Raw genomic sequence first — 13,070 nt, 5'->3', positions numbered from 1 at the left:
TTACAGAGTATAGTGGGAATGTAATATATGAGTATACAGTGAAAGCCTGACTGGCTCCTTTTCAAGCCAAGGTAGAGCAATCTGTTAGGAGTGGCAAGCGTGAGAGGAGGATGTAGGTAGCGGCGTAAGACACATGAAAAGCCTGGCTTGGCCAGAACACAACCTCACTCCTTACCCCTGCCATGGGATACAAAAGGGACAGGATGAAGATCCCAAACTCACAACCCTCCAACATGTAACACAGTCCTAAGATGTAAGTGGTGGGACTAGGGGTGTGCACTGCAGGTATATTTGGGCCTGTCAAAAAGAAGGGGGAATGGACAGACAGGCAAGGCTCTGCAGCATCAGAGCTGGGAAAGGTGACAGGGTCAAAGCTGTACCATGTCAGAGCTGGAAGGGTGATAATGAGGCCAAGGCTTTGTGGTGTCAGAGCTGGGAAGGGAACACTAGGATGCCCATTTTGCCTGTGTGCAGAGAGATGGATATCGTCATGTGGAAAAAAGATAGCACTGCTTGTACTTCAGGCTTTTGGTCTTCTATTCTCTGTCTGCACAACAAGAACCAGGGACGCAGGTAAAGTAAAAGCTCTTTAATAAAGATTGCAAAATAACTGCCTTGGAATGGTTTGGGCCCTGCTCCATAACCTTGGCTATTTCTCAAGATTGCTGTTTCCCATGTCCCTGCTGAGATTCTTATCAGCCATCTGAGTTACTTCAGCTGGGGTCTGGGTGGAGGTCAGACTTTACAGGGCCTTTTCAAAAGCTTCAATGACAAAGGAAGGCTGGGCTTGTACAAAAGTCTGTAACACCTAAATTTAAAATAATCACTACAGTTTGATCAGTGCGTAAGAAACAATTTAGTCCAAATTTAGATAAATTTAGCCCTTTTCTCTGATTGCAAATTGTTCATCAGTGATTGCAAAGTGTATAAATCTGGTCATTATCTGAAGTTGCCCAGTGTATGTTTTGTGAATGTGTGAGCTCTCCATAGTGAGTATTCAGTTGAGGATTCATTATTCGAGATTGGAGGATGATCAGCTGATACTTTTTCAGGTACAGATGCTTGCTAGCAAAGTCAAAATTCATTTTCTACAGCTATTTGTAAGAATAAAGCTTTTCCTTTCCAAAAGGAACCAAAATATGGTGCAAACCTACCCAACAAGAAACTCTAAACAGTATTCCAAAATGTTAGACAGCCTCTATCCCTACTCTGTATTCAAGTCTATTACTGAAATACTGACATGGCTGGTCTGCAGCATTATATCTATCAGGCAAATAATCTGCATTGTAATAAATTGTCCATATAAAAATAGATATTATTGATGAAGCCGTAATGATCTCTAGAATTCTCTGTGGTTGCATGAAGATTGCATAGTCTTCTCAGTTTGATTTTAAAGAGAGAAAAAATGTCTGTGCTTCTTTCTGGCTGCGACAAAAGAAACATGAACAAAGGCTGTCAGATGATTATATGCACACACTATTGTGCCTAAGGATTATAGAATATTCACACTTGTACATCATGTTCTGTAACATACACAGAGCAGTGTAAACTATAGTTAATTGAATTAAAGAAAGAAGTGGTAACATTAATTTCTTAATTTGCTGCCTATTTAAGTCTAATGAGCCTGTGTAAAGACTACTGAAGTGAATACCTGAAAGTACTAATGTAAGTAAGGGTTCCAGGAATGGGCCCTTCATTGCACTTGTGTATAGTTTTATTTCTTCTATTTCTGTTTATATTGCTCTGCTTGAATAAAGTGTTTGTGCATGAGCTATTTATTACCCATTTAAAACATTTAACTTGTATAATACTGGAAAATCAATAGAAAAGTGTCAGTGTTGTTCACTGAGTATTTTATTTATTTCTCTCCAGAGGACTGTTTAGATCCGACATGCTCTGGCCATGGCGTCTGTGTTCTAGGGGAATGTCACTGCTCTGCAGGCTGGGGAGGAGTAAACTGTGAGACATCTCTTCCTGTATGTCAAGAGCAATGCTCGGGCCATGGGACTTTCCTTGTGGATACTGGTGTCTGTAGCTGTGAGCCCAAGTGGACAGGTTCAGACTGCTCAACAGGTATAGTTAAAACTATGAAATTCTTGTGTTTTCTATTCAGTGTCTGTTATGAAATACAACTGCAGCAGTGTTAAGAAATCAGTTAAAACAATCCATTATGAAACCTTGTGAGATGTGAATGTGGAAACTATTTTTGCAGCTCCTAGTGTTCATGTTGGCGTGGCAAAGATGAAGTAGGTTGTTTTTCCTATGACAAGCATTGTGATTACAGGATGGTACAACAACTAGAGGTCCAGGTACACCAAAGTAGCAGCGGCGTCTGAAGCTCTGGAACCCTTTGGAAAACAGCAGCAGCAATGTGTCAGCACACTACCCGTGGTTCTGAGGGAGCGTGGGGGACCCAGGGTTGACTGCCCTAAGCTCTGCCCCTTCCACGCTTGCTACCCCTCCTGGGGGCGCAAAGCCAGGCCTCTCTCCCACCTTGCCCCGAGCCCTGCAAGGATCTGAATGCTTTTGGCTTCAGTTGTGGTTCAGAGTGCTCAGTGTCTTTCAGGATGAGATCTGCAGTGTATAGTAATAAGCCACAGCAGCAAAGGAGACTAGGAAAATATCAGCAGTTCTTGTGTGAATAGAAGAACATTGCCTGTGCCCACTAACTCCTGGGTAACAGAAGCCTCTGGCAAAAATAAATTATAAAAGAAAAGTGCCTTCCTATTCTGCTGTGCCAGGATAAATATTAACTTTCTTAAAGAACCATCAAATTTTAATTCCATTCAGTTTGCTTAAGTGTAGAGATGATCTCACTATGTACTTTTAAGGCAATAGACTTTACACAGGACATTGTATTGTAGCAGTAAATCATGTTGTTTTCAAGGTGCACATCTTTGCCTTTAATTTTTTTGCTCAGGACTCATGAGACTCAGTTCATGATTATAGCGTTAACCATCCTCTTTGTGTGTGTCTCTGTCTCTACAAAACAAAATAGAGATGAGTGATAGATTTTTTTTAATGAATACTTTGCAATACATTTAATAATCCAGGCTTCCAAGTTTAAGCCTCTCCAGGGCAGAGTTGTAGACCCTTCAATCTTAGTAGAGCCAAGCATGCAGGATTGAACTCTGATTGTTCCTTCCAAATGCACAGATAACATTAATGACAGCTGAGTACAGATAGGAAAAGATTTTATATACATGCATCACTAGCTGGAAGCCTCAGTTCAGCAAAACAATTGAGCATATGCTTAAATCACATTGATTCATTAGATAAGCACATGCGTAAGTCTTCCAATGAATTGGGACGATAGTGCCCAAAATAGGGCAATATTTATAAGCAGCAATGTACTGAACTGCTGGTAATTCTGAATGGTCAGTGAATGGTGGTTCTAAAGACTCTTCAGCATTCAGTCCATGCCATGGAATTAATAGTACATTTCACATCTTTATGAGCCCTTTGGATATCATACATTTGTTAAGAGTTGTGTGTGTTGGTTTTCAACCAAGTAAAAACTCCAGTGCTCACATTTTCATCACAAATGTCTCATATTCTGAAAATGCTCCGTAATGTAATGGACCAGCATGTCTGTTAATAAAAACAGAAAGAGAAGTTGGTTCTGTGACTGCATGTGATTAGTGCTAGAAAGAGGGTTCCTTGTCAGAAGAGATAGAAGGCCAGAGTCTAAATCCAGCTGAACTGCAGACAGGACAGGATGCAAAAGTCATGGATAACTCACCATTGTATTTCCTGATGCTGAGACTGTTCAGCACAGCACAAGTACCTTGCGTGTTTGACCAGCACACCTAGCTTGTTACAATCCTGAGTTTCTCTCTGAAATGAGATCACACAAAGGAGTCAGGCATAAACTAGACAAGATACCAGAACAGTTTACTTCACGATTAAAAAGTAATTAGTGCAAAAACGTTTGGCTCCTACAACTTAGAGCTGTCTGTTATTTCACAGTGGGAAATTAGAGAGTTGGCAAATATTTTCAGGGGAAAATTAACTATTGCTTTGAAACAATTGAAACTTGCTGCCCACAAAATATGCAAAAGAATATTGGTTCTATATGTGGGCTCCTTGTAGCTGGTACCTTTGTACAGAATTCCCAGAAGAATTAGGTTATATCTCCACTGGCTCCCAGCTTCGAAGGGAGCTTCGTAAGTAGGGTGTTGGGAGATCACTAATGAAGTGCTGTGGTACATATGCAGCACTTCATTAAGCTAAATTGTCCCCTACTGCAACTTCAAAGTGTTAAACTTCAAAGTGCCAGCTTGCGTGTAGCCGTGACTAACCTGCGGGTGCTTCAAAGTGCCCGGGCTACTTCGAAGTCCCTGTACTTCTACACGCAAGCTGGCACTTGGAAGTTTAACACTTCAAAGTTGCCGCAGCGGGAGAATTAGGTTAATGAAGTGCTGCGTATGCACCACAGCACTTCATTAGTAATCTCCCAACACCCTACTTACCATGCTCCCTTCAAAGTTGGGAGCTAGTGTAGATGCAGCCTTAGCTTTTTTTTATGTCAGTAGGTCTAATTGTATGGACAATTGGGCGTTAAGTGAGGGAATAAGGTAAACGGTAATAAATAGTTGTAGGGAACCTACTGCAGTTTTGTATGTTGCAGGTCCTGATTTTTTTGTTTGTTGCTTCAAAATCATACCAATGCATTTGTGCAGGCTAATCTATTTTTCTTTCTTGCCTTTTTCTATGAAGAATAAGGAAAATCCTCTTTCCCTCTCCACCTTCTTCGTACTTGCCAAAGAAGAATACTCATATGATCACCCATGTGATTCTCGCCTTATAGGTGAACATCTCTTAAACCTGACCTTGGAATGGTGTGACAGTACAATAAACATTAGAATGAATGGTAGATGCTGGTTCACTAGTGGAGATTTTCTTCCTGGGGTCAATGTCTAGTGTGCGCACTGGAATCAAAGCTTGATTTTACTGAGAAAGGAAAATACCCCAGGAGAGGAAGTTATAAGTCTTGTACTAGCAATAAATCAGGGAGCTTTGGATGCTTTCATTTTTCCATCTTGTCATATTTAAAGTGAGAAGTGCAAGGTAATCCCTCTCACTACCATGGAAATTTATAACTGTAATTTGAGTACAGAAATCTGGGACCTCCAGTGAGCTGTTTCAGAAATTACTGAGCGCTATGGGAAATATCAGACATTTTCAAAACACTATAGGCAGTTATTTTTCAGTTGTCATATTTTTCTTCTAAATAGAAAATAAAAATCTCTTGTTGTAACATAACTGACAACAGTAGCAAAGGGGCTTTATTTTGGACTAAATTGCTGCCCTAAGATTGGATTGTCCAGTCCCTTCAAAAGTGAGGCTCCGCCATCTCTGTAGAACCCCTCACCAGCCTCCTTTGATGAGCTCTCTGGGTTTGGGGTCTCCACCAAGAGAGGAAGCATAGGGGGAGACAGCCTCCTGCTCAAGCTCTAAAGTGCTTCGTCAGAGGAGATGATACAGCTCCATCCCTCTGGGGGCCACGGAGGCAGCCATCAGCAAGGATGAGGGGGATTGGAGTCCAAGGTGTGACTCTCCTGAGGCCTGTGCACATCCTGCATAAGAAGGTCAAATGATCTAACTTAGGCTATTTAGACGCTGCGACATACTGTGGTGTGACTTGCGTAAGTTGGTGTAACTTGAATAAATAGCCCTGCCCCCGAGAAATGTAAGTTTCATCAACCTCAGCACCAGAGTGAACAGTGCTATGTCAGCAGGAGAATTTCTCCCACCAGCATAGTTATCACAGGGGCTGGAGTAAGTTAGATGAAGGGAGAACTCTCTCCCTATAGCTGCACCACAATAAAGCTCTGAAATATCTCAGTCTCAGTAACTTCTGCATCAGGCCTGTAATTTCTCTTTGAGTTGGTGGAAAGTTACCCAGTCTTGACTTAGACTACAAATGTTTGATAAACTACCACATCTATTGGTAAATAGCTCCAGTTGTTAATTATTCTCCCTGTGAAAAACGTGCCACATATTTCTGTTGTCAGTTTGTCTAGGTTAAGACCCCAACCATTGGACTTCCTGATGCTTTTGTTCTGCTAGCTGAAAAATTTCCTTTCCCTGACCCTCCTGCATCGGTGCACATGGGAGATGATCTGGTATGCTAGCACTTGGAAGCTTTTCACATTGTTTTCCAAATCAGAGATCTATATTTATGTAGAAACAGTGGCAAGCTTTAGGATGGTAAGTGCTTTAAGAATACTGTATCGGTAGCTAGAATGCTGGAGAGGCACAATCCATCTTTACTAAAAACTTGATTGTGATCATACTTAGAAGGTTTCTACTGTCCCAAGAGAGTCACTGTAGTTACAGTGGAGAGTACCCACTAAAACCAGTATTCTCTCTCAGAGGAAGAAACTTAGTTGCCGCAAGTGGAATTTTATTAAAACAAAGTAATCAAACCAAATATACTCCCACACTTAAGCAAATCCCCTCCCTCGAGAACTGGGATATATATTTTAGAATTCCATTTTCCCCTCCTTGCTGATTATAAAAATAGATGTAAAAAATTGTTCTTTTGGTAATCAACTTGATTCTCCTGATTGCTATATAAATCAATGTCACAAACTAGTGTTTACAACAACAGAAACCCTTCTACTACTACTTATTTGGCCAGACCTCTTCAAAAATATAATTACCATGTAAGTACTATGGTTATAGACTGCTATTTTTTGTCCAAAAAAATCTTTTTAGTCTAAGTCAAGACTGGATAGCTCGGTGAGAACACTCAAATTGTAAGCTAAGCAATAAGAAGTCAAGGAAAGACAAAATTAAGACTGTGTGTACAGTAACTGAGGAAGTGGGTTTTGCCTGCTAAACCTCATGACCTAATAAATCTATTAGTTTCTAAGGTGCCACAGGGCATGGCTACCTCACTGAAATCTTAACTCCTGTCACTTAAGCAGTGTGCTTTACGATATAGCCTTTGTTCTTTTTCATTTAATGTTTTTCTACATTCATTTGGTCCAATCATGGTGTATCATGTGGTGTATGGTTGCTCCCTGGTGAACCTTGTGTCTTGAAAAGGACTATGTTCAGGAGTAAAGTGACTCATGGGATTATATGTTTGGTGAAATAAGCCCATGGATGTAGCCACCCCTGAACTCTGGCACTACTGACTGGAGTGAGAAGAGGAGGCTGGTACTAAATGTATGTTAATAAAGTAAAGATGAGACATGAAATGCATGGAGGTACATCATAGCTGAACAAGTGTTCCGTCAAATATATTCTCAGAGGGTTAGCCACGTTAGTCTGTAGCTTCACAAATAACAAGCAATCCTGTGGTAGCTTAGAAACTAAAAAAAAAAAAAAAAAAAAAATTAGGTCTTGAGTTTGAGGGTAAAACCCACTTCCTCAGCTGAAAGAATGGAGAGGAAAACCAGATTCCAGTGTTTATTAGAGTGGGGGAGAGAGGAAGGAAGGGAAAAAGGGTTACCTGTTTTTTTAGTAGGACCACCTAATGAAGCAAATTAGGTAGGATGTGACTCATTCCTGCAAATATAAAAAGAGGTCAAACATATTTTTTTAAAGTTGAGCTGATGGGAATAAGGGGACTTCGAAGTAGGCGGGGTCCTTTCGAAAAGGAGCCCTGTCGGGACGAGCCGCATGGCAGCGAGCCGCGTCAATTTCAAAGTGCCGCGGCCGCCCACATGCTAATGAAGCACTGAATATGCATTTCAGCACTTCATTAGTAAACTTCAAAATGGCCATTTGCGTGGCTATTTTGAAGTTTGGGGCTAGTGTAGACACGGCCCTGGTGACACATGCGACACAGAACATGGGACCCAAACATCCATTTCCCATTTAATCTCCTTACCTGAAGGAATGTGAACATAAGGTGTGAAAAACTGCTTGACCATCCCTAAAGGACCCTGTGCTTCTGGGCGGCTCCTTGTGGGCCTCACAGACTCAGGGAGGCCCCCTTCATTGCCCTGGAGCTTCCTGGAGGCAAGGGTCTCCCTTTACCGAGCCATGTTCGTCATAAGTCAGTCCAAATTTGGGGTGGAGGAGGTTCCCTTCTCCTCCTGCCTGGCGCTGTTCTGGCCCTACCTCAGTGGGTCAGTCATTCCAGGGGGAAAGGCAGGGAGTCCAGTCCCACCCACTGCCCTGGACTCCGTCCCAGGGACTCTAGGCAAGGAGGGAGCCAGTGGAGCTTTTTGCCCCTGCTCCATGACAGCTCTCTCTCCCTGGGCCTTTTCCCCCCACCACCACCTTCTGAGACCTTTCCCCAGTACCGTGCCGTGGTGCTGGTGCTCTGGTCTGGTCTGGTCTCTACTCTCCACCTCCAGCCTTGCTTGCTTGTGCTTGCTCGCGCACGCTCTCGCTCTCGCTCTCGCTCTCGCTCTCGCTCTCTCTCTGGGCACCACACCCCTCTCCTCCTGCTGCCTGGGGAGAGCCTTTTATAGAAGAGCCTGAGAGACTTGATTAGTCCCAGGTGCTTCCACTCCAGCCTGATGCTGGCTTCCCCTGATGAGCCACAGCTGCCTATGCAGCCTGCAGGACTGTGCTCTCTGGGAACTTACAAGGGGAACAGAAAGCCAATGCCCAAAACATTCCCCTTCCCCCAGGCATCTGTCGGCTGCAGACTGTGATCTGCCACAAAGGTAAAAAATGATGTTCTTTTTATGGTCAAAATCATAAACTAGTTTTTGTGAAAAATTTCTTTGCAAAAAGGGCCATTCTTGGAACTTTCAAAGGCTCAGATACTACACTCAATCCTTATTCAGTTGTGGATAGCTGTTAAAATCCACTGTCTTCAATTTGCTACCATATTGCTTACCTGAGCTATGTTGTACACAGGTGTTGAACAGCACACTTGACAAAATAATAATTATAATTATTACTGCTAATAATAGTACCTAGCTCATATCTAGAACACCTAGCAGAATAGGACACTGATTCTAGTCATATTAATAAATTGTTTTTAATTCTACCAGCAAACTCCAAAATAACAGATTTTTTTCTTTTTCATTGCTTTAACTGTAGTTTTGGGTCTGCAGCTAGAGAGTCTGATCCAAAATTCTTTTAGGTCTTTGGGAACCTTTCTGTTGAGTGTTAACTGCCAGATAGATGGCAGTTCCTCACATGACTCAGCAACGACTTCTAGGGTTAAACCACCGAAGTAGCAGCGTCAACAATTTATTAAGAGATTCTCACCTAGTTCTGCGTCTGGGGACATGTAGATGTAACATGGGACCTTGAGACTAATAGGCCTGTATTGTTGGACCTTGAGACTAAGGGCTAGAAAATTAGGACATATGGAGAAAAAATGGAAGACAGAATACATTTTGTGCATTCACAAATACACAGTCCCATATTTATTCCTCTAGCTCTCACACATGAATGAAAGCAGGCCAGATACTCTAGTACACCTTGTATCAGAGAGGTAGCCATGTTAGTCTGTATGCATGTGATGAAGCAGGTCTTCGCCCACGAAAGCTTATGTTCCAAAACATCTGTTAGTCTGTAAAGTGTCACAGGACTTCTTGTTGTTTTAATACACCTTGTGTAATTCCACTGAACCCACTGGAGTTATTCCAGATTTACACCAATGGATCTGGCCCAACACAGTTGATAAGAGGTGATGACTGCTCTTTTTCATGATTTCATATGCTACAAAGTGAATACAAATAGACACGATACATTTAGTACATCAGCTCTCTGCCAGAAAAATTAGTGACAGTTTCACAAAAGGTGCATCTACACTTGCATTCCTCTTTCAAAAGAGGTAGGCAAATGAGGTAAACTGAAAATGCAAATGAGGAATAATTTTGCATATTTGTCATCTCATTTGCATATTCTAATTTCGAAAGAAGAAAGCCAGTGTAGGTGCTGCTCTTTCAAAGATGGGGTTTATTTTCGAAAGAGCAGCGTCTACACTGGCTTTCTTCTTTTGAAAGAAGCACTTTCAAAATTAGAATATGCAAATGAGGTGTCAAAAATGCAAACTTATACCTCATTTTCATTTGTGTTTACCTTATTTGCATACCTCTTTCAAAAGAGAAATGCAAGTGTAGACACACCCAAAGGGTAAAAATGGGTGAACACTGATTCTTCTCTGTCTTTTGAAACATAGAGCATCTTTAAAACTGAAGTGCTTTGAAAAATACAAGATGCCATAATCGTAAATTGTAATGTGGAAAGTAATTTAAAAATCATTAGAAATATGCATTTTAAGGTAAGTGCTTCAAAAGGAAATGAGTGAAGGCATAATACAGCATGTTAATATAGCTCAAGACATCTCAAATTGATTTCAAAAATTAAACAGCAAAAATTGCAGCTTGAAAATAACAGCTAAAACTGTTACATAGCAATCAAAAAACTCTTCAAATTTAGGAAATTGCAAGGTATGGCTGTCAGTCATTTTGATTTGCCAGGGACCAGGGTATTTACTGAAAACATCACTCAATAGTGAAAATACCCTCAGAACATTTTCAAGTACATGAGGTGAACTGCCGCATACTTACTATGTAGCCTCTCTCTTTTGCTCTTTTTCACTGAACATTTTGTAATATTTCCTATTTTTAGCAAATCTAAGATCTTGTTAATTATGTTATGCTCATTGTTCATCGCTTGGTTCTGTAGGGCAGACTGGCATTCTTAATTTTGTCTGTCTGTCCTCTTCAATACATGGAGAGCTGGTCCAGTGCTGTACTGCAAATCAAAAAGGTGATTGAGGTTTTCCCTGTTGTGCTTTGTTTTACTTTGTAGGAACACTCTTCATACCTCTATATAGTCATTCAGAAGAGCAACCTATGTGGCTCTGCTGATCCAACTTTCCTGTTGAATTGTAAGGGTTTGCTCAAGGCCTCATTGGAAATGAGATTCCTTTCAGAATCATTAATGGCAGTAAACAGATGGAATGCTTCATTCTGTCACTGGAGAAATTGAAAATGTGAGAAATTTTAACAGCAAAAACCACAGTATTGAATAATAATGCTAATAATGTTAGACAAAAATAGAACTCCATTAGACGCTGATACCAGACGAGGAGGAACCAAAACACCCTGGTGCCGTCATTTATTGATTTAAGTGGTAAAGAGAGATCAGGATGTGAATGAGGCAAAGTGGGAGTCAGCCTTGCATGCCAGCTATTGTTTGATCCCTTGCTTCTTGACAGAACGTGAAGGAATGCCAAAAATATCTCCTCTTCTCCTCCCTTTCCCTTCCTCTCACCCCTTTTCCTCTTTCAATCACAATTGAAAATTTCTTCTTTCTAAAACGAATAATTTTGATAAAAACAAAAAAGCAGTCCAGTAGCACTTTGAAGACCAACAAAATAATTTATTAGGTGGTGAGCTTTTGTGGGACAGACCCACTTCTTCAGACCATAGCCATACCAGAACAGACTCAATATTTAAGGCACAGAGAACTAAAAATAGTAAGCAAAGTTGAAAAATCAGAAGAATTATTATCAAGGTGAGCAAATCAGAGAGCAGAGGGGCAAAGGAAGGGGGGAAGTCAAGAGTTTGATAAAGCGAAGTATATAAAATACCCCCTATAATGAGCTAGAAAATTGCCGTCCAAGTTCAAACCACATGTTAATGTGTCGAATTTGAATATAAAAGGGAGTTCAGCAGCCTCTCTTTCCAAACAGCTGTGAAAGTTCCTTTTCAGTAAAACACAGACTTTCAGGTCATTAACAGAATGGCCCACTCCATTAAAGTGCTGGCTGACAGGTTTGTGAATCAGGAGTGTTTTTATGTCTGTTTTATGCCCATTAATTCTTTGTCTAAGAGAGTTTGAAGTCTTTCCAATATACAAAGCATGTGGGCATTGCTGGCACATGGTGGCATATATGACGTTAGTTGAGGAACATGAGGATGTGCCCATGATTCTGTGAATAACCTGGTTAGGTCCAGTGATGGAATATATCTCCAGAATAGATATGTGGACAGAGTTGGCAATGGGCCTTGTTGCAAGGAAGAGTTCCAGGATTGGTATTCCTGTGGTATAGATTGTGGCTGTTGGTGAGAATCCTCATAAGGTTGGGAGGTTGTCTGTGGGAGAGAACAGGTATGACACCTAGGGCCTTCCGATGTACTTGATGATAGCACTTTGACTACTTCTGTAGTCCTTTCCCCTAGATGGTCCTAGATCTAATATAAAAGAAATCAAGGACAGTATTGAGGCATCTGACAGGATTTTGTTTAGGTATGACAAAGTCATTTCACTTTCTCTCACATACAGTAAGCAGACAAAAACTCAACAGAGGCCAAGCCGTCAATGTGTATGGAATCTCAGATCTGCAGCAGGAGCTATTTAAAGTGATTCCTCTAGAGCAGCCAGTGAGGCACCTGACAGAGAACTGTGGAGAAGTGTGCATTGCTACTGCTCATGCCATAAGTAGGTAAAGAGAGGTCTTGCGTATCCACAGGTGCTACTCCGGTGCCTTTTCCCATTATTAATATACTTCAGAAAATGTAAAGAAAGGTTCTGCAAAGAGCTTAGATGGCTGAGACAATTAGTAATGAGATACAGAACCTGTCACCTGTCAGTTCAGAGAGTCAGTTCCAGCTCAACTTTGAAGGATCAAAGTCCTTGCTCTCAGAGAGCTGCTGAGCAAATGTGAGGTCAGAGATACTGAATTCAGTTTATTATGTAAGAACCTTGAATCTGTTTTTCAGTTCCTGGTAAGTACCTCCCTTACTGGCATACCAAGTTGACTGGACCAATACTCACAGGCCACTGAGACTCAGTTAACTTCTCCAGGCGGACAGCGGTCTTTCCAGATCATGGAGGAGTTGTGTTGGCAGGACAGTGTAGGGAAGCAGCATTGCCCCTTCCCATTCTGTACCAGTTTTAGTTGTGATTCTGTCTATGACAAGCCTGATAAGGACACTTCAGTGCACTGCAGAATGTAGAAATGGTAAGGGCACTGTGTACCTACAGTTCAGAGTGAATTAATGGTAGCATTCCAACCCCTGCTCCCATGGTATTTGGACAGACATAGGGATTGGCTTGCCCACATCCCCAACACCAGAGAGGTGATCAGAATCTTCATGAAGACTGCACCCAGGAGCTATGGACCTTGCATCCTA

General features: G+C 41.4%; 1 protein-coding gene across 1 annotated transcript in view; it reads left to right on the top strand.

Annotated features, from left to right (window-relative positions):
• Positions 1–13,070, top strand: part of TENM1 (teneurin transmembrane protein 1) — a 516,043-nt gene that overhangs the window by 342,097 nt on the left and 160,876 nt on the right. Inside the window, exon 11 of the mRNA XM_075007401.1 lies at positions 1,873–2,073. Coding sequence (XP_074863502.1) covers positions 1,873–2,073 — 201 coding nt within the window. The remainder of the gene's footprint in view (positions 1–1,872; positions 2,074–13,070) is intronic.

This window comes from Carettochelys insculpta, chromosome 13, assembly GCF_033958435.1.
Source record: "Carettochelys insculpta isolate YL-2023 chromosome 13, ASM3395843v1, whole genome shotgun sequence".
NCBI lineage: Eukaryota > Metazoa > Chordata > Testudines > Carettochelyidae > Carettochelys > Carettochelys insculpta.
This window is presented reverse-complemented; position numbering and strand designations above follow the sequence as displayed.